Source organism: Pestalotiopsis fici (assembly GCF_000516985.1).
Source record: "Pestalotiopsis fici W106-1 unplaced genomic scaffold PFICI_Scf_7, whole genome shotgun sequence".
Lineage (NCBI taxonomy): Eukaryota > Fungi > Ascomycota > Sordariomycetes > Amphisphaeriales > Sporocadaceae > Pestalotiopsis > Pestalotiopsis fici.
In genome coordinates, this window is record NW_006917097.1 from 247,051 (window position 1) to 268,644 (window position 21,594).

At 50.7% G+C, this 21,594-nt stretch overlaps 6 protein-coding genes across 6 annotated transcripts; all 6 read right to left on the reverse strand.

Annotated features, from left to right (window-relative positions):
• Positions 1 to 1,510: 1,510 nt before the first annotated feature.
• Positions 1,511 to 3,676, reverse strand: PFICI_09712 (Sulfate adenylyltransferase; the record flags this gene model as incomplete). The annotated part of the gene is made up of 5 exons (XM_007838293.1): positions 1,511 to 2,706; positions 2,784 to 2,929; positions 3,005 to 3,187; positions 3,268 to 3,295; positions 3,508 to 3,676. The coding sequence occupies 5 exons, from the start codon at positions 3,674 to 3,676 to the stop codon at positions 1,511 to 1,513; spliced, it is 1,722 nt and encodes a 573-aa protein (XP_007836484.1).
• A 2,850-nt stretch (positions 3,677 to 6,526) lies between these two features.
• Positions 6,527 to 7,747, reverse strand: PFICI_09713 (uncharacterized protein; the record flags this gene model as incomplete). Its single annotated transcript, XM_007838294.1, has 3 exons — positions 6,527 to 6,797; positions 6,911 to 7,398; positions 7,514 to 7,747. The coding sequence occupies 3 exons, from the start codon at positions 7,745 to 7,747 to the stop codon at positions 6,527 to 6,529; spliced, it is 993 nt and encodes a 330-aa protein (XP_007836485.1).
• A 925-nt stretch (positions 7,748 to 8,672) lies between these two features.
• PFICI_09714 (uncharacterized protein) lies at positions 8,673 to 10,847 on the reverse strand (the record flags this gene model as incomplete). The annotated part of the gene is made up of 6 exons (XM_007838295.1): positions 8,673 to 9,228; positions 9,282 to 9,668; positions 9,729 to 10,095; positions 10,157 to 10,253; positions 10,320 to 10,499; positions 10,557 to 10,847. The coding sequence occupies 6 exons, from the start codon at positions 10,845 to 10,847 to the stop codon at positions 8,673 to 8,675; spliced, it is 1,878 nt and encodes a 625-aa protein (XP_007836486.1).
• A 1,466-nt stretch (positions 10,848 to 12,313) lies between these two features.
• On the reverse strand, positions 12,314 to 12,958 carry PFICI_09715 (uncharacterized protein; the record flags this gene model as incomplete). Its single annotated transcript, XM_007838296.1, has 1 exon — positions 12,314 to 12,958. The coding sequence occupies one exon, from the start codon at positions 12,956 to 12,958 to the stop codon at positions 12,314 to 12,316; it is 645 nt and encodes a 214-aa protein (XP_007836487.1).
• A 531-nt stretch (positions 12,959 to 13,489) lies between these two features.
• PFICI_09716 (uncharacterized protein) lies at positions 13,490 to 15,318 on the reverse strand (the record flags this gene model as incomplete). The annotated part of the gene is made up of 6 exons (XM_007838297.1): positions 13,490 to 14,120; positions 14,177 to 14,304; positions 14,361 to 14,430; positions 14,490 to 14,715; positions 14,807 to 15,145; positions 15,219 to 15,318. The coding sequence occupies 6 exons, from the start codon at positions 15,316 to 15,318 to the stop codon at positions 13,490 to 13,492; spliced, it is 1,494 nt and encodes a 497-aa protein (XP_007836488.1).
• Positions 15,319 to 16,554: 1,236 nt separating this feature from the next.
• Positions 16,555 to 18,638, reverse strand: PFICI_09717 (uncharacterized protein; the record flags this gene model as incomplete). Its single annotated transcript, XM_007838298.1, has 7 exons — positions 16,555 to 16,880; positions 16,995 to 17,425; positions 17,470 to 17,814; positions 17,869 to 18,075; positions 18,127 to 18,250; positions 18,301 to 18,407; positions 18,493 to 18,638. The coding sequence occupies 7 exons, from the start codon at positions 18,636 to 18,638 to the stop codon at positions 16,555 to 16,557; spliced, it is 1,686 nt and encodes a 561-aa protein (XP_007836489.1).
• Between the last annotated feature and the right edge of the window lie 2,956 nt (positions 18,639 to 21,594).

Here is a 21,594-nt window from a genome sequence, read left to right on the forward strand (position 1 = left end):
TAAAATTATGGACCCGTGGCCTGTCATTCACGGTTCGGTTTCTTATTAGCGGATGGCTCCCTCTGGTATCTCGAGTTTTTTTAATATATTTCCGACCAAAAGATCCGCGAACAAGTTTTCAGACGAACCGGACACTAACGTTATTTCAACGCCCATTTATTACCGTACTGGAATGTCGTCATACAGGATTGGGAGGCCTTCATATGCTGCTTACTACTGCCTCTATTTCTGGTAATAGTCTTGTTTGTTGGGTACATGCTTCCACTCCATGGCATGTGTCAATGAGACTGGTAGGTAACCTTTCAATGAAGTGGCAAAACACGTACAATGTCGTGCATGTATATCATGATGGCAGAGTCTCTGATCTCAGCTACTACTGCACGTATTCTAGCGGTTATCTTCCAACACCAGCTTGTGGCACAATCACAGTGCAATCACCCAGTATGGAAATACCCTTTACCTGAAGCCATATACGTAGGATAGGTCCCCCAACGAACAGCCAGTGCATGCAAGTTCAGGTTCCATGTGCTTCATCAGGCTTGTTTGCCGCTGGCCGCCACATCTAGAAATAGCTTGCCAAGAAAAAGACCTTACAGTTTCATAGAGGTAGGCAGGCAATGATGGATTGGGGGTGTTTTGAACCGGTGACAATAAAGTATTGGATACCCGCCTCCCACACCGCAATAGCATTGGGCAGCAAAGTCTCGCGATACCGCCATTTCCCCGCCCCCTCCCTTTGTTGGAAGCACCAAACTGGTGAGTGAGGGGCATTGATGCTTTAAGCGCCTGCTGGCCAGTCATATGGATGGATTCTGATTCTCGGCTCGGGTCACTGATGATTTTCGGGAGCACATTGTCATCTCAGTCGGCAAGCCGTGAATGAATAACCACTTGTTCAAGTGGGGAAAAGAATAAGGAAAGGAAGAGAAATTGTAACAAAACATGGACTTCTTTTGTCTCTCTTTCTAATTTCTCGGTTCCGCGACACATCTTACCTACTTGACACACGGATCCCGGCATCTCAAAAAGGCTGATATACACTGGTTGTGCTTGCAGCATCAAGGCAATCGACCCTCCGCATGTCAAAGGTACTGGGCACAACAACAATTGTGCAACTTCGGGACACTGCTGCCGTGTGACTGATGCACGCTTCATATTATCAATTTTCGCGGCATCACCCGCTTCATCGCAGATCGCACGCAAGAACACACACAAAGTTTGCAGGTTTCATAAAAGCCTTCTTTAGGGCTGTCTCATGATCTACGACATGATATGTACTTTGGTGACACCGTCTCTTCTAGACAATCGTCACAACTTTGTTGTGTTGCGCTCCCACTCTTCCCATCACATTTCTTTCTATAAACAATCCGAGATGTTTTAGGTGGAAAAAATATAGGTAAACCTGAATAATGACCCAAAAATGCACCCATAAAAACGCTAGGAAAAAGAGACCCCGCCATTAAAAAAAAGAAAAGACCCCAGGCTATTCAATGAATCATAAAGAAACCTTTTACAGGCGGTCCAACAGACCACGGCTCTCCAAGAGCAGCACAATCTGGTGGACAATGGCACGGACGGTCTGCTTCTCAGCATCGACAACCAGGTCGGGCTTGGCGGGGGTCTCGTAGGGGTCATCGACACCGGTGAAGCCCTTGATCTCGCCGTCGCGGGCGCGCTTGTAGATGCCCTTCTTGTCCGTCTTCTCGCTGTACTCGAGCGAGGTGGCGACGTGGACGAGGTAAAAGTCACCAAACTTCTCAACCAGCTCCTTGGCGCTGGCGCGGTCGACCTCGTAGGGGGCGATCGGGGCGGCAATGACGGCGGAACCGGAGCGGGTCAGCTCTCCGGCAACAAAGGCGATACGGCCAATGTTCTTGCTGCGGTCCTCGCGGCTGAAGCCAAGCTCCGAAGAGAGCTCAGATCGGACCGTCTCACCGAGCAGGAGAGTGACCGAGCGGCCACCCTGCTGGTTGAGGGTCACCTGCAGGGCACGGGCAATGGCATCCTTGCCACTGTTCTGGTAACCAGTGAGGAAGATGGTGAAACCCTGCTGCGATCGTGGAGGGTGCGACTCGCGGAGGACCTTAACAACCTCGGGGTACGAGAACCACTCGGGGATATCACGGCCGCTTCGGAGTCTGGAGCGCAGCTCGGTACCAGAGATGTTGGCAGTGCGGACGTCCTTGGGGATGGTGTCGATGGGAGCGTACTCGTCGCTGTCGGGCAGGTAGGTCATCATCTGGAAGGGAACAACCTCAATGCCGAGCTCATCTCTGTACTTCTCGACGGCGTACTGGGCGTCGTAGGGGCCGTAAAAGTCAACACCCTTGCTGTTCTTGCCGGGACCGGCGTGGTCACGTCCAACAATGAAGTGGGTGGCACCGTGGTTCTTGCGAATGATGGCGTGCCAGATAGCCTCACGGGGACCACCCATTCTCATGGCCAATGGCAGGAGACCCAAGACTGCCATGCCGTTGGGGTATCTTGGCAGAAGCGCCTTGTAGACACGGACTCTGGTGAAGTGGTCGATGTCGCCAGGCTTGGTCAGGCCGACAACGGGGTGGATCAAGACATTGGCGTGGTGAGAGCGAGCGGCGCGTACAGTAAGCTCACGGTGAGCGCGGTGCATGGGGTTTCTGGTCTGGAAAGCGACAACCTTGGTCCAGCCCAGCTTGTCGAAGTGCAGGCGGATCTCGGCGGGAGTGTCTGCGCAAAGGAAAAAAAAAACCATCATTAGAAACTGCGTCCCCGTATTGATTTCCACAATAGTTGCATAAACTTACATCTGAGATCGACAAAGTCATAGTGCTGGAGGCGGTTGATGGCCTCAATCTTTCCACCGACGTAGAACTCGCCGGCAGTCTTGTAGAGGTAGGCAACGGCGGGGTGCTCTTCATCGCCGCCAAAGACCTCCTTGGCCTCGAGCTGCCTGTTGGTGAAGACGTGATTAGTGGCTAAAGTGACGCGCGGCTTGGCGGCGTATTGGCGCGCATGGACTACTCACTTGTCGGGTCTGTAGATGTCGTCAACGGTCAAAATGGCCAGGTTGCGGTCATCACGGAGATCGCGCAGGGTGACGCGCTGTCCGGGCTTGAGGCTGACCTCATCAATGGTCTCTTGCGACAAGTCCAGGGTGATGGGCATGGAGAAAAGAGCGCCATCGGCGAGACGGTTCTCCTTGACGACGCTGTAGAAAGTTTTCTGTTAGCTTCTCTCCCCAATGTCCAAGCTCACTGGCTCTAGATTTCCCGAAATTGGTTTGCGTACCCATTGTAGTCGGCCTCGTTCATGAAACCTGTAGTGGCATCGCGTAAGCTTCAATCTCACTGCAATTGTTGCAATATAGCCTCTCCTATGGCCCCTAGTCATGGCGACACGAATTTCATGACGACGATGGCGGGGCACTCAGATTGTGCCCCGCCATGCGCCTATCCTATCCATCCAGGGCCGAGAAAAAAAGTGTCCTAGGGTCCAACGACGATCGCGGCAAAACCAGACAAGACGTACCTTCGAGGGGCGAGAAACCACCGTTGAGGATCAACTCAAGATCGCAAAGCTGTCTCTCGGTCAAAGTAATGGCAGGAAGAGTCTCGGCCTCGGCAGAGAGCTCATCGTGTCGGGGAGCATCTCTGGCGAGGAGATCCTTGAGGATACCGCCGTGGGGTGGGTTGGCCATTGTGTAAGTTGGGAGGGTGATGTAAGTGAAGGGAGGGTCCGATAACGATAGTTTTTTTCACAATGCGCCAACGAGACAGCAAGCAGCAATGCAAGAGAGAATGGAGGACGACTGGGAGGAGAAGACGATGAAGGAGGGAGGAAGTGAAGGAATATAAGAGGAGGAATAAAGGATCAAGGGCCGAAGGAAGTACGAGAGTAAGAGAGAAAAATAATTATAGTAGACAATGACGAAACAGCGAGCTCGGAGGAGCAGACTACTTCCCAGTGGCTTGTAATGGAAGGCGTAAGACCGCTCAGAGATTGGCCATGGACCACCCCAGACCAGGACACACCAGAAAAAAAAAAAAAAAAAGGTACCTGTTTGTGGTAGACTGGTTCTCAAATGACAGGGCCAAAGATGACGGTTGGTCCGGGTATTTCCAGGAGATGGCAGATTTACTACATGTGCTTTTAGTAATACATACGGGACTCTGGGTCGGCATCAAACATTGTCACCACCAAGCGTTCTGAGGCTCTGACATTTGCTGCGGATTCTGCATATCAACCTGGTCGCCAGGAAGGCGAACTTGTCCCCATCGAGGAAATTGGAGCCGGTACCCGGAAGCTTTTCGACTCTCGAGGTCTCCAGCACGAGTAGTATTCTTGCATGCATGTTGCTATGGTCAACCGTGTGTGGAGAGTTCTGGTTTTTTTTTGGTTTTTTTTTTCCTCTGCTACTGTCCCCAAAGTCGCAAAAATGGAGCACAAAGTATTGGATATCGTTTAGCCTCGATGGCGTGCTCAGAGGCTACCCGTTATAGCCTGTGTTGGACTCGGCACACGACAAGGCGGGCGGTGACCTACTGGAGTAGGGAGGTAAAAGCTGGGCTAGCAACTGGGTACCCTAGCCGAGTGATCTTCAATCTGCCCGGTCGCTGAGGGCCTGTCCGATATGGTTTTGGCAGCTCAATTGTTGCTGCTGAGCCACGTGAAATCGAACGCAGGAACCGATGCGACACCGTCACATGTATGAATTTCGCGGGTTGGCCCAGGGGGGGAAACGAGAGCAGTATATAATCGGAGATAGATAGATACGTAGATAGTGCCCGCCTTAGTACAATCTGCGTAGGTAGCACTGGATCTGCCTCCAAGTTGCTTCTTTGCCCCCCGTCGCCTACGGAGATAGAACCCGAGCCCATGTCGTCAATCATGACAAAGTGCACTAGAATGCGCATCGCCAAGAGCCGCTTTCAATGGGAACCTCGACCTCTAGCGCAGCGTTTTTAACCTCAACTGCAGCAGAACAGGCCCTGGGCCCTCCCCAAAGTCCCCACCCCTTCCCGTCTCTCAGGGACCGTTAGCCGTATCTAGTACCCACTGCCGACAACCGTAACCGTAACGACTTCCGTGGCTTTTGCTCCAGTGTAACCGTCCCAACTTGGCCTTCATCATCTGTATCATGTTGAACCAGAACTTCCGTTTTGGGCCATGTTGAACCTCATATGGAACGTTGGCGGGCTCTTCTTGAGGACACCTTGTTGTTAAGACAGCTCTCTTATCATACACACGTTACTTTGGGTGATGCGACGCACACACACACACAAAGTTGCAATCATCTGAACATGCAATCCTCGGCCGAGTGTGTATTCGTGTATAATTCGTTCTCTGGCCATGGCGGAAGTCGGGCCCCTGTTGTCTGGCCTGCTCAGAAGTACGATCGTCGTCTATTACACATGATTTCTCGGCCTCATTTTGTCCCACAAGAGTCTGTTGGGGGGATTGTTCAGGATTTAGTCATTGGTCGTGGCATCTCGACGAGTTTTGGCTAACATGAAGATGAAACATCACATACGGTAGACTGTGTGCACCAGATTGGTACTGAATACGAAACCAGAGCCTTAGTAACACGTCGAAGAGACAATAATGTGACTAATATAATCATTGAATGACTTATAGCAGGTACCGTGATTATATGCCGAGGCTGGCGAGGTGATTTGGCGAATTACATACCTTATTTACCATTACAATTACCCTGACAAGTCAATGTTTAGATACAGGCCGGTGAGGTTAATTTAAAACTCAACAGAAATGGCAGTCTATACAGGGAGCCATGCCATCCTTTTCGGGACGAGCAATTCTTCAGACGATTCGAATATATAGTACAATATAAGGTACTTTATTTCGAAATAAGCCCCACTTCAGCCTTCTCATCATCTCATCATAACGGGCAAACGTTGCGACTGCTACACACTACGCAGGTACCACAAGGGTAAAATATGCTTAATTGCTGATCGTCAGGGAGATGCTACAAGTGAGTCCTCTTTTCTCGTTGTGCCACGCTTTTTGATGTCAAAATTGAGAAGATGATCGGGAGGTGAGTCGGCTATAATACAACGCTAAACCACTTTGCGTCTTCCGGTCACCTTGTCGACTCGGTTGGAATTACTACGCGAGTTTACATCTCGGCTTTTCCGATGCAAATATTGATCAGTTCCTTTGTAGGTCCCGGAACGAAAAAGTGAATGCTGAGCACATCACTGGAGGTTCACAAAATACCTCTCCAGTGTGTGTGGCTTGAGTTGAGACAACTTACCTAGGTATACTTCGGGATGCTTCGTACCATGCTAGCTAACCCGCGTATTTTACTGATTTATAAGCTGTTTCATCGTATTACCTGCATATATAATCAAGACCACACCGACTTCTGACGCCAGCTGACTTGGACTATTTAAAAGCTAGCTCGTCTCAATTAGTGAGATATTAGTTGACTAATGGTCTGATTGCTTTCAATCAATGATCAAGACCATGGCATCAATTGAGTAATCAGGCAACTCATGAGTATGATCTTGCCGCTTTATTTTCTTTTTTCTTAGTCCAATTCCGGGACAGGGAGGTGATCAACCAGCTTCATCCTCAGACCCAGCTTCTCGAGCGCCTCGACGGCGTTCCTGTCCCGCAGGTCCTGCGTCTCCTTCTCCGTCACCAAGACAAATTCATGCCTCAGCAGCCAATGGCCCTCCTCGGCATCATACTTGGAGGCCGTCTCCTTGTCGACCTTGTCCAGGTCTACGATGAGGCTTTGCTTGACGCCAAACACGGCGTCTGATGTCTCGTAGGGGTCTCCTCGCAGGTATAGGGCACTGTTGCAAATTAGTTCTCTTCATCTCATGATTCCCTTTCATCTTGACCTCTGTGTAGACCGTAGCCTCAACGAAACCAGGCGAGGTCGGGAGGTGGGGGAAACAAGACATACGTGATCAACTTGTCAAGACCTGGCTTATCAAACATAAAGTGCAGATGCGCCGGCCTCCAGCAATGCCGTCCTAGTTTATCGAGCAGCTTTCCGACGGGTCCGTCGTGCGGAATGGGATAGCTGACGGGCTTGATGGCCTTGAACCAAAAGACGCCCTGCTCATCGCTCTCCATGACGCAGCGCTCGCTGGGCCCCGTTTCGTCGCGGCCCTCGTGCTGCACGTCATAGTGGCCGCTGCTGTCCGTCTCCCAAATGTCAATCTTGACGCCGCGGATCGGCCGGCCCTCGGTGTCCTTGACGGTGCAGACGCACAGCATGGGCTCGCCCTCGGGGTCCGTCGACATGGCGCCGCCGTTGGGCATGGTCGGCGCGTCGTGCGTGTGAAAGGGCCCCAGCACCGAGCCCTCGGTCGACGCCGGCGGCTTGGGGTGGTTGATGCTGTCGACGAGCAGCGAGAGGCCGAGAATGTCGGAGAGGAGGATGAATTCCTGCAATATAGGGCAGGGGAGTGCCCCTCACATTAGCATTGTTCGCCTCTCTACATGCCTAGCTCAAAAAAAAAAGAAGGAGAGCTGTGGGAAATCCGGAGACGGGGGATCTTACATGGCGGACGTCGCTGCTGATTTGGCCACATGCCACAAGAAAGTTCAATGCTGCCATCCATTCCTCGGTGCTCAGTCGAGTTTCCCGCGCAAAGTCATGGAGATGCGTCACAAGGCGTGACATGAGGTACTTGAGCCGCGCATCTTTGCACTGAGCATTGATCAGGTTAGTATTTGGGGTGATGTTGTCGATCGTGAGGTCGAGCAGCGGCGGCCCGTTATATCCTGAAGACATGGTGTTTGTCGGAGCAGCGGGTCAAATCAGTATGAAGAGGCAAGATAGTGTTAGTAGGGAAGAATCGGGTTATGATATAGAGTTGATAGAGGATTATATATAGTCAAACACAATACGGAGTGACCTAGTGCCTTATAAATGCTGAGGTGATCAATCGGTCATCGGGTCCCATCGCACGAGCTCGCATAGGTTACTTTGATTGCGATCCGGCAATTGATATCACAGACGGCTCCAAGGAAATGGATATATCTAGGATATATCTCGGATATATGCAGGTAGGCGAAACGACAACCGCAATAGAACCTCAAACCAAGGAATTATGTGACTATTGCTAGACTTCTAGCAAGACCTACATCACAAGACCAAAGCTTGCGCACCATTGGTGATTATTCCTCGAAGCAGCCGACGATGAGGTTGATGCATAGGGAAACACGTTGACGCGGGGTCAATCTGAGGTCGGGAGTTCGATGCGGGACTGCGGGGTCAACGTTTGCCGGTCGCTCTGATGACAATTCTCTTGGACGCCAGTGGACTACGATGGGCCTCGACACCGGCCCCACTGTGTGTATAGGTACTTGGAGAAAATCAGGCCAAAATTACAGTATAATCGAAATAACATGTGAATACTAGATTCATGCATGCATGGTTCATGTCTATAGCGAGATACAAGCAGCAGATCTGAAATAACGGCCCCCAGCTCGTGACCACTCATGAGCTAGCATTGATGATCTGAGGGATACATGTTTTGTTATCATAATGGTATGGTTTTATACAGCGTCTGTTGTGGTACTGGTTGCCAAGGTGTACTTCTTCTGCCATTGTGACAAGGATTAGATTAGATGTCTGCCACAGCATGGAGAGTGATAGAATCCGCCTAGGACGAGAGTAACACGATGTAGACCTAAGTCCTGCCCTAGTCTGACTATCATGGTCCTGGAGGCATATACCAATTTCCTGTTGAGCTCGAGCTTTCCATGTGCTGCTCGGGGTAACAGTCTAGTAGCGACGAGGCGTCCAGGTCCATTCCACCCACATTGGGACCGGCTGCATAATCGAGGTGGGTATCTTGGTAGAGAAAAGCTGGAAGACACTGTCTCGTCAGGGGATTATTGTCAGACGTTTGCTCTGACTTGGTGACGGGTAGAGGAGTCGCTGCCTCAGAGTTGAGACTGCTTGTGATAATATCCATACTGCGCTGCATCAATGTGCACGTCTTGGCGGGTGTGGCTAGCGTTCGTAAGAATGTGTTTATCCTCCTGCTTGCAACCGGCTCGCCTGCTTTTGCATCTTGCACCAATACAGATGCGGCCGTGTAGATGCAGTATGCCGACAAAAAGGACAGCTTAGGGAGACCATGAGTTCGCTCCTGAAGCAGTATTAACTTCTCTGCGCTGTCGGCAGCCTGACGACAGGCCGCGTGATGTACTGCAGACGAATTGAAAGGTCGATGCAAAAGTATAGTAGTAGCATAATACAATAGGCTGAGTTTGTGTTAGCTCGGTCACTCAAATAAAAACATGTGTGCAGGGCTTACTTTTGGCTGACGATATGTGGTACAGGGCATATCTCTGGCAGATTATTCGGATCGATCTTTAGATGATCTGGCGTAAGTGCCCTCCACGAATCCAACCTCTCCCTGATAGCCCTCGAAGCCACATTCACATCTTCTCCGTGGCGGCCTGAATACAGACAAAGAATGATATCGCTGATGATGACTGCGAGCTTACAAGCATTCACAAAACTGGAAACAATGTGGAACTTCATAGGTGGGAAGACAGGGGTTGAATCGTCTGGACCTGCTGTCGGCGCATCGTCGGGGATCCAGAGGTCATGTTCTTGGAAGTCATCCAGGAGCTCCGGGTAGTGAATCGATGGCAGCTCAGTCAGAGCAGGCATCCGACCAAGATAGAGGCTCATTGCTCTAGATTCCAGTGGTCAGTATATGTCGGCTACTTCATCGTATGAAAGGAGATAGACCTACTTATCCCAAAAATAGCAGCTCCAGAAACAGCGCCTTCGTATCTCGAGATCCTCTGCATTTAAGCTGCCCAGGCTATAGATTGAGCCGCTACTATGTCGAAGGCCCATGTCGTGAGCCATTCTGAAAGCTATACCGCTGTACGTCCACGCCTGGGATACCTGGCCGTATGCGAGATCTCTCGCGCTCATTTGTAGTAATGCTTGAATTGTTGGAATAGAACTTGGCTTATGTATTTCGGCCCCAAGCAGAAGCCTCGCGCGTGCGATCAGCATCTCGGCTATTTTCCTCTCATTGAAGCGGGCAGCATGTCCACACATGACGTTTAGCAGCAGTGGGGAGTAATACTGTCCCCCGGTCATCATGTCTCCTAAATATGGTATTAGTTTGAACCATTTCAGCCAATCTGGAGTTGTCATGCGATGGCTTACGCATAAATGCTGGACGATACACCCACATGAACATTGGGCCGATGGTAACCCAGTGTATCCGCAGGAGCCTTGACATGAGATCGCGGGGCATGTCATTCTACTCAGACAAGATCAATACCACCGATATCACAGCGTGTTGTCGGAGAGGCTGGGGGACACTTACTTGTAGAGCTGCATTGCCAATAGCAAACTCCTCCCATGTACGCGACTCCATGGCATTTGAAGTTAAAAGCGTGCGCACATCAATCTTTGAGTTCTGCTCGTTGAAGCTCTGGAAATTTGGGGATCGATTGCTGACGGCAGCCGGGTCATGCACAGCAGATGTTGCGCCATGATAGCACACCTAAGAATGAATGAGCACCATTGTTGTTTGAATTGCGACTGTAGCACAACAGCGTACCTTGCCGCTGGCATCGAGACTGATATCAGAGAGCAGCTCTTCCGTCGTGGAACTCCTCGATTCTGTCGCAGACCTGCCCAGTGCATAGGTGGTACGAGGCACCTCAACATAGGCGCCAGGGAGAGAAGCTATTGGTGCATCGGCAGCAGAAATTTGACCGGAGAGAGTGTCGGACGTTGTAACAATTGGCTTTCTTGGCTCTGTGCTCATTTGCTCCAAGGCCCTCTTCAGTTCGACTATGGTGGCCTCAGCTTCTTGAAGCCTCTTGGCCATGCCAACAATCTGAGACATGGGCGGCGGCTTCTCATATCGACACTCATCCTGGTACACCTCACAAGTCTTACACTGCGGTTGTGTGCCATCACAACGGGTCTTGCGTATCCCTGTCGTGGTGCCGTTAGTAATCGCCTGACTAAGGTAGAGTCTCTTCCGCCCTCTCCACTTGGGGGAACTTGGTAAAGAGGGAGATCGTCTCTTGTGGTTACAAGGGCATTAAAAATAGAGAGTGGACGTGCCGACTCGGAAGTCCGAGAAGGTATCTCGGTCTTAAGATATACGGGTCCGGGGAAGGACGCCGCTGACGGGATGCGGTAGTAGAACATACTGCAATTCTGACAGGTTAAGCCCCGATGGACTCGGGTCCCAGTACGCGTAGCCCGCTGCTGCTGGCCCGTACTAGACGACGCAGACGCACTTCGCCGGGACGATGTCGGTTGGGACATGGTTGAGTGACGAAAGAAAAGCTTCTTTCGGCCGTCCTCGCACGAATTGGTTTCCAGAGATAAGCAGCCCTACCTAGATTGGGTGTGTAGTCAAGAACACGGGGAGTCAAGACAAATCATCGTAAGGACATTCGTCTGATTTCTAATCAATCCAAAGAAAGTCAAGAGAAAAAAAAAAAGAACAGGGGAGCACAGAGGTGCTGCTCACAAGTCTGTAGTACGTAGTTGGTTCTCTGATGGACGGGCTGGCCTCTCAATTACTTGTCGCCTGTTTGACCGCGTCGCGAATGGCAGCCGAAACTGGGAAAACTGCACACTGGGTAATAATGGGCACGCCCGGCACCGCACCAAAAAACCGCTGTGTGGAGAAAGCTCTGGGATTTCCTGTGTGTCTGGTTGCTGGTTGCGTTGCGCCATCGCCCCCCAGGCAAGGTACCCGTAACCTCTTTTTTGGACTGGCGCGCGCAACTGATGGTAGGATGGGTTGGGTGGTGCCTTTTTCATTCTTTTTAACGGGCCCCCATTGCGTAAGGTGGGGGAGCAATGGTAACCGAGAACTCCATATTCACTTGGCATTCGACCTGATGGGTAAGGTACGCGGAGGTATTCTGTTTCAAAGCGTGCTAGCTTTTAGCAGGCCTCGTCATCACCCGCCGTCACAACGGGAGGTTATTTTTCAAGCGAGCATACAGTGATATATTAATAGATGGCGTACATGAAAAGCCTCGCAGGAAATCGCAGGTCCAAGATTGTCCGTAGAGTCTAGAGCTGCCATTTTTCTCCGGATGCCGCTTGCTCATTTACTGCAACCTATTCTAAATAGGCATGCTGAGACGCACATCGTCATAATGCGCATTGCGCAGACAGTGGATCGCTGAAATACACAAATCATGTACGTACAGAGTAGGGTAGTAGGGCAGAGCCTCCTTGATGACCCTCTCGGTTTCTCTCATTCTTTCTAGCTTTACTCAGCAGACGTCCCGAGGGAACAGAACGACGCACAATTCCTACGCATGCACAGAGAGAGCTTTCCCTTCACGATGTCGCCTCGGCTGCGGCCTTTAGTCCGTTCATCCACAAGGTCAATCCGGCCATCAGCTGCTTTCCGACAAATGTCTTGACCGCAAACGTCAATGGCCCATGAAAGGTCTCGTAATTCGTGTACAGACATCCTCCCGCGCCGTCCTCGAGGAACTCTTGCACGCGCTCGGCGCGCAGGTACCACGGATCACCTTGCGTCTTCCACACGACCCTCCACCCTTTACGGCTGTCGCCATGCTCGCCGTCGCTACCCCCACGCTGCTGCTCTTCGAATGCCTCCAGCACCGTGACCTCGAGATCCGTCTTTCGAAACGATGCGCTGTCGGGATCCATGTGGACTTCAAAGCAGAACTTGGTGCCCGGCACGAGAAGCTGCTGACTCGTGGCTAGCTGCGCCAACGACTCGGGCAGGACGGACGGTGCCGATGTGGGAGAGGCCGAGGTGACGACCACGCGCGGGACCCATTTGTTCCACGAGGGATATGTTGTCGGGTTCAGTACAATCTCCAGGCACCTGGCCGGTGTGGCGGCTATTGCAGTCGAAAAGACGACACTCCCAGAGCCTCCAGTCCCCAAAGTTGGAGTAGGTATGGCCGCGACAAATACCGGGGCTTGGTTGGGAGGAATTTGATCTGCCATGGCTAAACTATGAATCTTGAGCGACCAAGTCCCGTTGAGCGACCCAAGTCCGAAAGAGTTCCAAGGTTGTTTGTGGGGTTGTGTTATCCTGGGCGTCTCCAATTCTGCCAACAGGTCCCGGATCCACGGCGCACAAGCGATGCTACAGTGATCCGTACTAACATTCAAGTACCGTACTTTAGTGCCTGAGCCCGCAGATGGCCAGGCCCTTGGCGAACCGTGTGACAAATGTTGGAGTTTCGTTTATCCCATTGCTTTTTTCTAACCTCCAGATCAAAATTTGCGATACCACATTATGCGTGAGCTCTCACGGGACACCATAGATACCTAAGACCAGTTATTTCAGGCGCTTTTCAAAAAATGACTCAGATTCTCGTCTTCACTGTAGCTGAGGGCGCTTGAGGAATCAACGCAAGCATTGATAATTGTTCATCATTATACATTGCTTATTTCTGATACTATTCTACGGAGTACAGAGTATATATCGTGTTTATCGCCTTACGTGGCGTCTTCAGTTACTCGCGGCCATACTTACAACTCCCGCTTCCTGGCCGCTTCGGTAGGAATGGCGCGCAGTCTAAAGACAGCAACACCGTGACGATCGACCTCGGCCACGACGGTACCCGAGGGCGCGACCGTGGTGGTCTTGGTGCCCAGCAACAGCGGGTCGGCCTCGGCGAGCCCTTGGGCGTACGACTTGGCCGTGGCATTGTACCGGTCGGTGCTGGTGCCGTTCCAGGCCGCACCCGTGTAGTTGCCCGAGGCGGCGTCAATAATGGCCTGGGCCTCCTCGTTGGACATGCGGTTGCCCCAGAGGTCGTTGACCTCCCACGAGAGGGCAGCGTAGGCCTCGGCGCTTGTGCTGCCTAGGTCGGCAAACAGCTCCAGCAGCGTCGCGTTCATGGTGAGCGGCGAGTTGTTGCCATTGACAAAGACGGCGAGCACGTCGTAGTAGTCGCCGCCCGTCGTCGAGTAGAGCGCACCCGACCAGACCTGATAGCTGCCCTTGCCGTACTCATCAATGTCGTCGGTTTCGTAAAACCATCGCCGCGAGGCAGAGCTGCCCAGGGGGTCCTGATTGACGGCAATGATGGCCGCGTTGGAGATGATGGCCAGATCCTGAGGCTGCACAATACGCAGATCATTGCCGAGAATCAAGGGACTTGTATAAAAATTAGCTTTTGTGAAACAAGATTCGTAAGTTCGTTGATGGCTCACCTCTTGACTGCAGACCACACGGAGAATTGCGTCAGGTATTCGGGATCGGTCATACCTCCATTACCGACCTCTAGCATGTCGAGGTCATTCCAAGCACCCTTGATACCCTTGGAAGTGATGAAAGATGCCTATTGTCCAATATCAGTCTTCGATCAGATTCTTTGGCTTTCAATGGCACGCCTACCTTGTTGATAATGTTGAGCAGCGAGCAATGCCAACCTGGGAGGCCACAATCCCAAGCATCTGGGCCGTCACTGGTATTTGTCAGTCAATGTCCATGATTATTTCTGGTCCAAAATCATGGGTTGCTTACCAAGGGCATCGGTCATCCGGCTTGTCATAGTAATCAGTCACATCACCAGAGATTCTCCAAGAGTTGGCAATTGTTGAGCCCCAGTTCCAGGGGTAGTCCTCGCCCCAATTGCAAAGGGAGTACAGAATAGGTCTGCCAGTGTCATTGAGGGCCTTGGCCATGACATTGTAGCGATCGTGCGAAATCTGCTGAGTACCCGCTTGACCCGAGTTGTAGCAATTGTCATCTATTGGTTTCCCCCTCAAAAGTCAGCTTCGATGTGCTCGAGATACATTTGCATGAACACAAGGGGGAAAAGGAAAAAGAAATTCACACACATTTGAGATAATCAACGCCCCAGCTCGCCCATGTCTGCGCGTCAATCTCCTCATAGCCTAGACTGCCGGCATACTGCCCGCACGTGTAGACGCCGGCGCTCGAGTACATGCCAAACTTGAGGCCGAGGTCGTGAATGTCGTCGGCCACGGCGGCCATGCCGTTTGGGAACTTGGTGTAGTCGGGGACCAGCGTGCCATTGTCGTCGCGGCCGTTGGACCAGCAGTCGTCGAGGATGACGTACTGGTAGCCCAGGTCCTTGAGCCCATAGTCGACAATCAACTTGGCCGAAGCTTGCAGGAGCTCCTCGGATACGTCACATCCAAACGAGTTCCAATTGTCTGTATCAATTCTTTTAGTATACTCGGGGATTTTAAGGTATGTGCAATTGCAGTAGAGGCCGTGCTCGCTTACCCCAACCCATCTGCGGAGTTCTCGCCAGGCCATTGTTGACGGCCAAGCCAAAGCGCACGAACAGCGCGAGCGCCGCCGCCAGCGAAGAGGATTGCGACATGGTCATCTGGAGAGGCGAAACTCGAAAGTCCAAGGCAAACAAATTCACACTCTAGAGAGAATCCGTGGCTGCTCCAACAAGAAAGACGGGAGGTGCCCGAGGGAAAACAACAGTAGAAGGGGCCTTGAGGGGGAGCATCATCACGATCATGGGGGAAATCCCCAAGACTTTAAATGCTTCTTGCGGGAAAACGTCCCACATCTAGCAGCAGATACGACATTGCAGTCATCATAGCGTTTAGGTCATAATACCTTCATGTAATAGCTCTCGGGGAACATGACCGAAAAGAGTATACAGTACACGGGCATTGCACGTCGCTAGAGGCTTGGACAATGTTCTTCCCCGCAGTCGGAAGGCCTCACCGACCAATAAACCTGGCCATGCTCGATAACCGAACTTGTCATGCTTGCCGGGTTCGCCTTGCAGGTTCGCAACAATGGTGGAAATGGTTTGCTGGTCGTACCAAGTGCTTGTGAATGATGTAAAGTCCACCTCGTTAACATACCATCCCAACAGCGATCTAGATGCCGGCTCCAGGCTTCCCCAGTGCTGCCCGCATATTCTGATCGCTGGTGCTAACCGAGACTGACCTAGAGGCGGGAAACAACCCCGAATCCCCAAGAATATTTCCCCTCTCCCCTAGGCGAGATATGGATTTACTGGAGCGGCTTGCATATGAGCCGCAAGCATTCTGCGGGGTTAACGGAAGAGTTCAACAAACTTTGTGATCCTCATTGTAACAGGCAAGTTGCCTAACCTGGTACCTAGCTTTTTAGTCTTGCTGGACTTTTTGACCGTTGACTTTTCTATCCGATAGTTTTCCGACCCCTGCCCTGCCCAGCAAAAGCAATGGGTGATCACGAATCACTTAGTCAACCTCTCGCATGATGATTTGAACAATTCTTCTGATTTCTCAGGGGTTGTTGGTTCTGCAAGACCCCAACATCTGATCTGTGCTCCTAGAGGCGGAAAATGAAAATGCAAGTTTCGCCATACCAATGATGCCACCCAGGCTTGAAAATACAAGTTGCCAAATAGAGTACTCCAACCAAATATGCCGTGGCCTCGAGGAGCACAACAGACAACAAACTAAATAACAGTAAAACAAACATTACGAGGAGAGCCATATGTCATGGAATAATCCTGTTCCGTAAGAGCTCATGCCACTCAGTAATAGTTCCTACATGGTCCCCTTCTTCAACCCGTGATGGGGTTGACGTCCCTCTGGCCAAAAGCCTAATGAGATCTTGCAAACTCATTCAACTCCACCTGACTGTGCTCGAGCTGAACTCCAATGGCGGTCTCTTTGTGTGAATCTTGGGTGGGCATGGGCGGCGGGTTACGCTCAAAGGCACACAGGCTCGTGGCCAATCCAAATACAGAGAGACCCATCATCATCTTGATGTCGACAGAAAATGCTTCAGCATACACGCTTTTGATTTTCTCCAAAATATCAGGTGGAAAGAACTGGGCAGTGCGTGCGTTGTGTTGGAGAGCGCTCATGTCTCTGGGGCCTAGCATGTCGCCCAGTTCGTTTTGCAAGGTCGTGTTTACAATTATCACTGCATTGGTCAGCCAATTGTATCATATGTCCAAGCTCATCCCCCCATCTGGCACTGTTGCCGTCTAGGAACAGTGACTGTTGGACGTAAACATCGACATAGTAACAAACTTACTGCAGATTGCAATTCCAATGGCACCACCAAGCACGCGAGCCTGTGCCAAGGCCCCTTGTGCAACGGCCAAATCCTCTCGATGAGCACGCACTGATGTGAGAATGGTAACAGATGCGAAAGACAAACCGATGCCGAGGCCAAAGATGGTTTGGTAGCCGTACTGAGCTTCGATGGCGGTATGCACATTGCTGAGTGTGGAAAGGAGACTCAAGCCGATTAACTGGAGACAAGACGCAGCAATGAGTGTAAAGGCAGAATTATTCCGCTTCTTCGAGACAGCTCCGGCTAGGAACGATCCAAAGGCGCAGGCGCCGAGTTGCGGTAGAAGGTGAATGCCGGCCATCAACGAACTGTCGCCATTGACAATTTGAAATCGCTCGGGTAGAATGATTATGACGGCCAGATATTCGAATCCAGCAAAGAACGAGCAACTGAATTGTTAGAAAAATGCAACCTCCTGGAAATTGCAACATACCTCAAGGCTGCCAAAAAGGGTCTCTGGGTCATGATTCGAATTGGAAGCACTGGTTGGAGAAACGGGTGGCGCTTTCGTCCAAGGTATATCTCCCAGCCGATGAAACTGACCAAGCTGATAGCGGAGATAGAGAGTGCTGCAATTATGGCCGGGCTGTCCCAAGCATAATTGAAGGCACCAGCTTGCTGTAGAGCATAGACGAGTAAACTTGATGCAGAAATTATCATCACGTTTCCAAACACGTCCAGCCCGCGTATTGAATCCCACAGCCCAGAAAAGTTTCTTGTATTGGTACGTGGCCATGCGAATAGCAGACCAACAAGTGCCAAAATGCCAAATGGGATGCTGTGAGGTATTGTCAGTCCAATGTGCTCCAGCAGAGGGGATCAGTCTTCACACTTGATAAAAAATATCCACCTCCACGAAGAAAATTGTGTAATGGTGCCTCCTAGAACAGGCCCAAGTACGAACGAGATTGCCAATGTCATTCCGATGAGAGCCCCCAAAAGACTGGGCTTGTCCGAAGGCCCAACTTCAAATAGACCAGTTTGGGCCAGACTGTACAGACCAGAGCCGCCGATGCCCTGAAAAGCTCGAAATACAATTCTAGAATCAGTTAGCAAGAGAAAAATCTTGCACTGGCCAGAGCAAACCCACAGCGATGGCATGTTGGGAGCGAGTCCACAACCAAGTGAGAAACCCGTGAAAAGAGTCCATGCTGTTATGAGCATTTCCTTGCGGCCAAAGATGTCACTGAGCTTGGCAAACAGCACAGCAAAGCCTAAGTCAAGTTTAACCAATGATGCAGTGGACGCAGCTCTGGATACTTACCCATGTAGGCCAGGAGATAGGAGAGCGCAACCCAGGGAGAATTGACAAAATCCGACAGGTTGACCGAGATTGTGACGAGAGACGTGCTGACAATGGATGCGTCAAGGCTGGAAAATAGCAAACCTAGTAGCAGTCTGACGAAATGAGCCATGCGAAGCCGACCCTTTTCAGCGGGGAGAGTTGAAAACTCACATGGCGACCAGAATGATTTGTCTCATGCGCGACAGAGGAGCATGGCCGTAGTGGAAGTCATTTCGCGTCGATATACGAAGACTGTCTGTGGTGGAATCGGCGCGATCGAGTTCGGACATTTCCGAGTTGCTGTATGGCTTCGCCATGGCGAGCGAGCTCAGAGTGCGCAGAAGATCGCGATGGTCCACAAAGACTGTTCAACTATGATGATTGATAGAAGACAACTACTGGGCTGCGTCGAGGGTCCACAGACTCAGTTAGGGAAAGGCAAGTGGTCGTAAAATAAAAAGAAAAGTACGAATGCCAGTCGGTGCTCGGACCTTGGTTGACCGCCAAGTTGGGTGCCGGTTACGTGTTCCAGAAGGCGGGCGGAAGGCTCATCTCATGTGATCGTGATCGGCTTTTGTGTACGTATGAAATACGTGAGGTAGTGGTGACCGTCTCGGGAATCTCAAGTGTAGTTTCCACCTAAAAACCAAGCTCTTTCTTAGGGCTTGGTCCGCCAGTCGACAGGCAGCTGTGGTACAAGTTGAAAAGGAGCAGTTTTGAGCGAGTGAATTGCAATGGAATTGAAAACTTGAATTTCCTCAAACAGAGGTTGCCTGGGACGACGATTTGTTCGCCAGCCCAGAGATAGATCTGGGGATGGTTTATAGACCCTTAAGTACCACATGCAGAAGTCAGCCACGGTTGATATGCTCCAAGCTGCAGAAACCTTTGAAGCATCTGCTTTGATACTGTGATTGAGTGTCAAGGGCATCGCATTTAGCTGCAAAGCACCTCAAAGAAGTCATGGAAACGTCGCACCGCAGAAGAGTAGAGACCGCGTTATAATGGTCGACCAGTGCATGGAGAGTGATCTCGTAGTACCAAGGTAGATTTGAACTGACTACAATGAACAAGTAGCGTGTTCGTATTTTGTTTAGGACTCGGAGAATGAATCACTGTTTTGCTCAAGTAACACGGGCAAAGGATGTGAATGACGACGGCCGCTGTGTGAGGTTGGACGGACCATGTTCAGCGCGAGGGACCAGCAAGAATGACACAGCCCATTACCCATTTGGAAAGTATCTCTTGTGCTTTTTCATTCTCCAGTATCTGAAGAGGATCCTTTTCACTACTTGCAGACGCTGCCATATAACCACAACAACTTGTTGCAGAATATGCCGTTTGCGGGCCGTCTGATATCCATTATAAAGCTAGGAGGAGATGGAAATGCGAATAATGCTTGTATATGGGTTGATGCACTGGAAACATCGTCAAACAACGAAGCCACACACTTATCCAGCTTCAACGGAAGAGTCGTGGGAATCCTGCGCTATGCAACTGAGAGCTGTATTTGCGCTACAAGGAAGTATTCAAGTCAGCATGTCGATTATATGGATTGTGCAGTGGGTAGAGGGAGAAAGGAAGAATGAAAGAAAGAAGGCAGTGAGTAACAAGATACGGCTACCGCAGCCGGGTTTTGAAAGACCATGTCGACTTCCGATCAGTGTTACGCAAAGCAAACTCGAGTTATTGTTTGGCAAACACTCGAGCCCGGCCGGTCGACTTATCGGGTGCGACAAGGCATATCTTTTCCCTTAGGCACATAGTGTCATAGCTACAGAGGTGAGTAATACATAACCACGAATTGATAGACTTGCGAGAACGGCGTGAGACGCATCGTAGCTGATCATTCAGCTGCTTCCTGTTGACATGACTTCTCTTCATAACTAGGACCAGCCGATCCACCTATGTCTGACATTTTTGACACCTTATCTGCCTTGCCTATGGCCTTTCCGAGACAGCGGGCCAAGTACAGTGGGAGGATACTGCAGATTTCCTTTTGGTGATTGGCCGTCTTGGCGCTATGAAAGCCATAATGTGAAATACCTACCTTTATGGAAAATCCACCGTTTGGCTGTATTCGTGGAAATAGAGAGAGCTGACAAGGCACCAAAGTGGGTTGAACGCGATTTTGTTCATCCATCGGGTTAAGTAGGTAGCTAAGGCCATTATAGTCAAAGTGTATGTTGGCAGGGAAATCAGGACAATTGCGTATCTCATCCCTTTGCTGTCAATCGTCATACTGTAGGGTAAAATGTAGCAGAAGGTCTCAGGTGACGGCAGCCCGTTGGCCAAAATGCGATGGGGGTGGTACTGCTCCAGATCGACATCTCCATCTCTTTTCAATGCCTTGAAGTAGGCCGAGGTGTTGGCATCTGGAAAAGGACCATTCAAGTTCGATTTCTTGTTTACTTTGAGTACTTTAACAATACTCACACTGAGACCAGCGGACAGGTGCGTAAAATGAACAAAAGTGCACATAAAGTCCAAGTTTTGTGTAGGGGACAGAGATACTTGGGGCAGAATCCATGGATCTACTACCTATTTAGGAGTTCAGCTGAATACTATCTTGTATCATGCCAAGGATTTGTAGACTTCAAAGCGGTTCAGTTCTGGAAACTGATTTCTACATTGAGCCACGGTCGGTAATCACATCCAAGTGGCGCATACATGTGTGCTGTGCCCTGGCCGCCACTGCTACGCTGGCAGATGCACTATAGCGGCCCGAGGCAGGACAGACGCCACCCTTGCCGCTAGGAGATGCCCACTCCTAACGGCTTTTTAGTGAGCGAAGCCCACTGCCAGCTCCCTCCCACCTTATTCCAATTGAGCTATTTGAGATTTGATACATCAAGGAGGCGTACGAAGTAATTAAACATATACCAAGGGCAAGTTATTGCGCAAATATGCAGATGGCAGGCAACTCAGCTGGGATTGACGCAGAGGAAGCCTTTCAAGAACCGACTCAAGTTTTACATTACTTACAATAGGAAAAGGGTTGATGCAGCATCGATAACATATACGTATCTGAACAGATCTTAACTTTGGAACGCTTGCATTGTATTAGCCCAGATTGTCGTTGTAGTGATCAACCCCCCATGTTCGCAGTTTCAGCGACTTACACCGTGCAATCACCATGATCGCTGCCATCCGTAAACCAAAAAAAAAAAAGAATTGGCCATATGATCCTTATAGATCGGAGCGCAGTCAGATATCGCCAAGAGGATTCAAGGAGAGCGCTCACCTCTATTCCATCTCTTATTGCCTACCAAC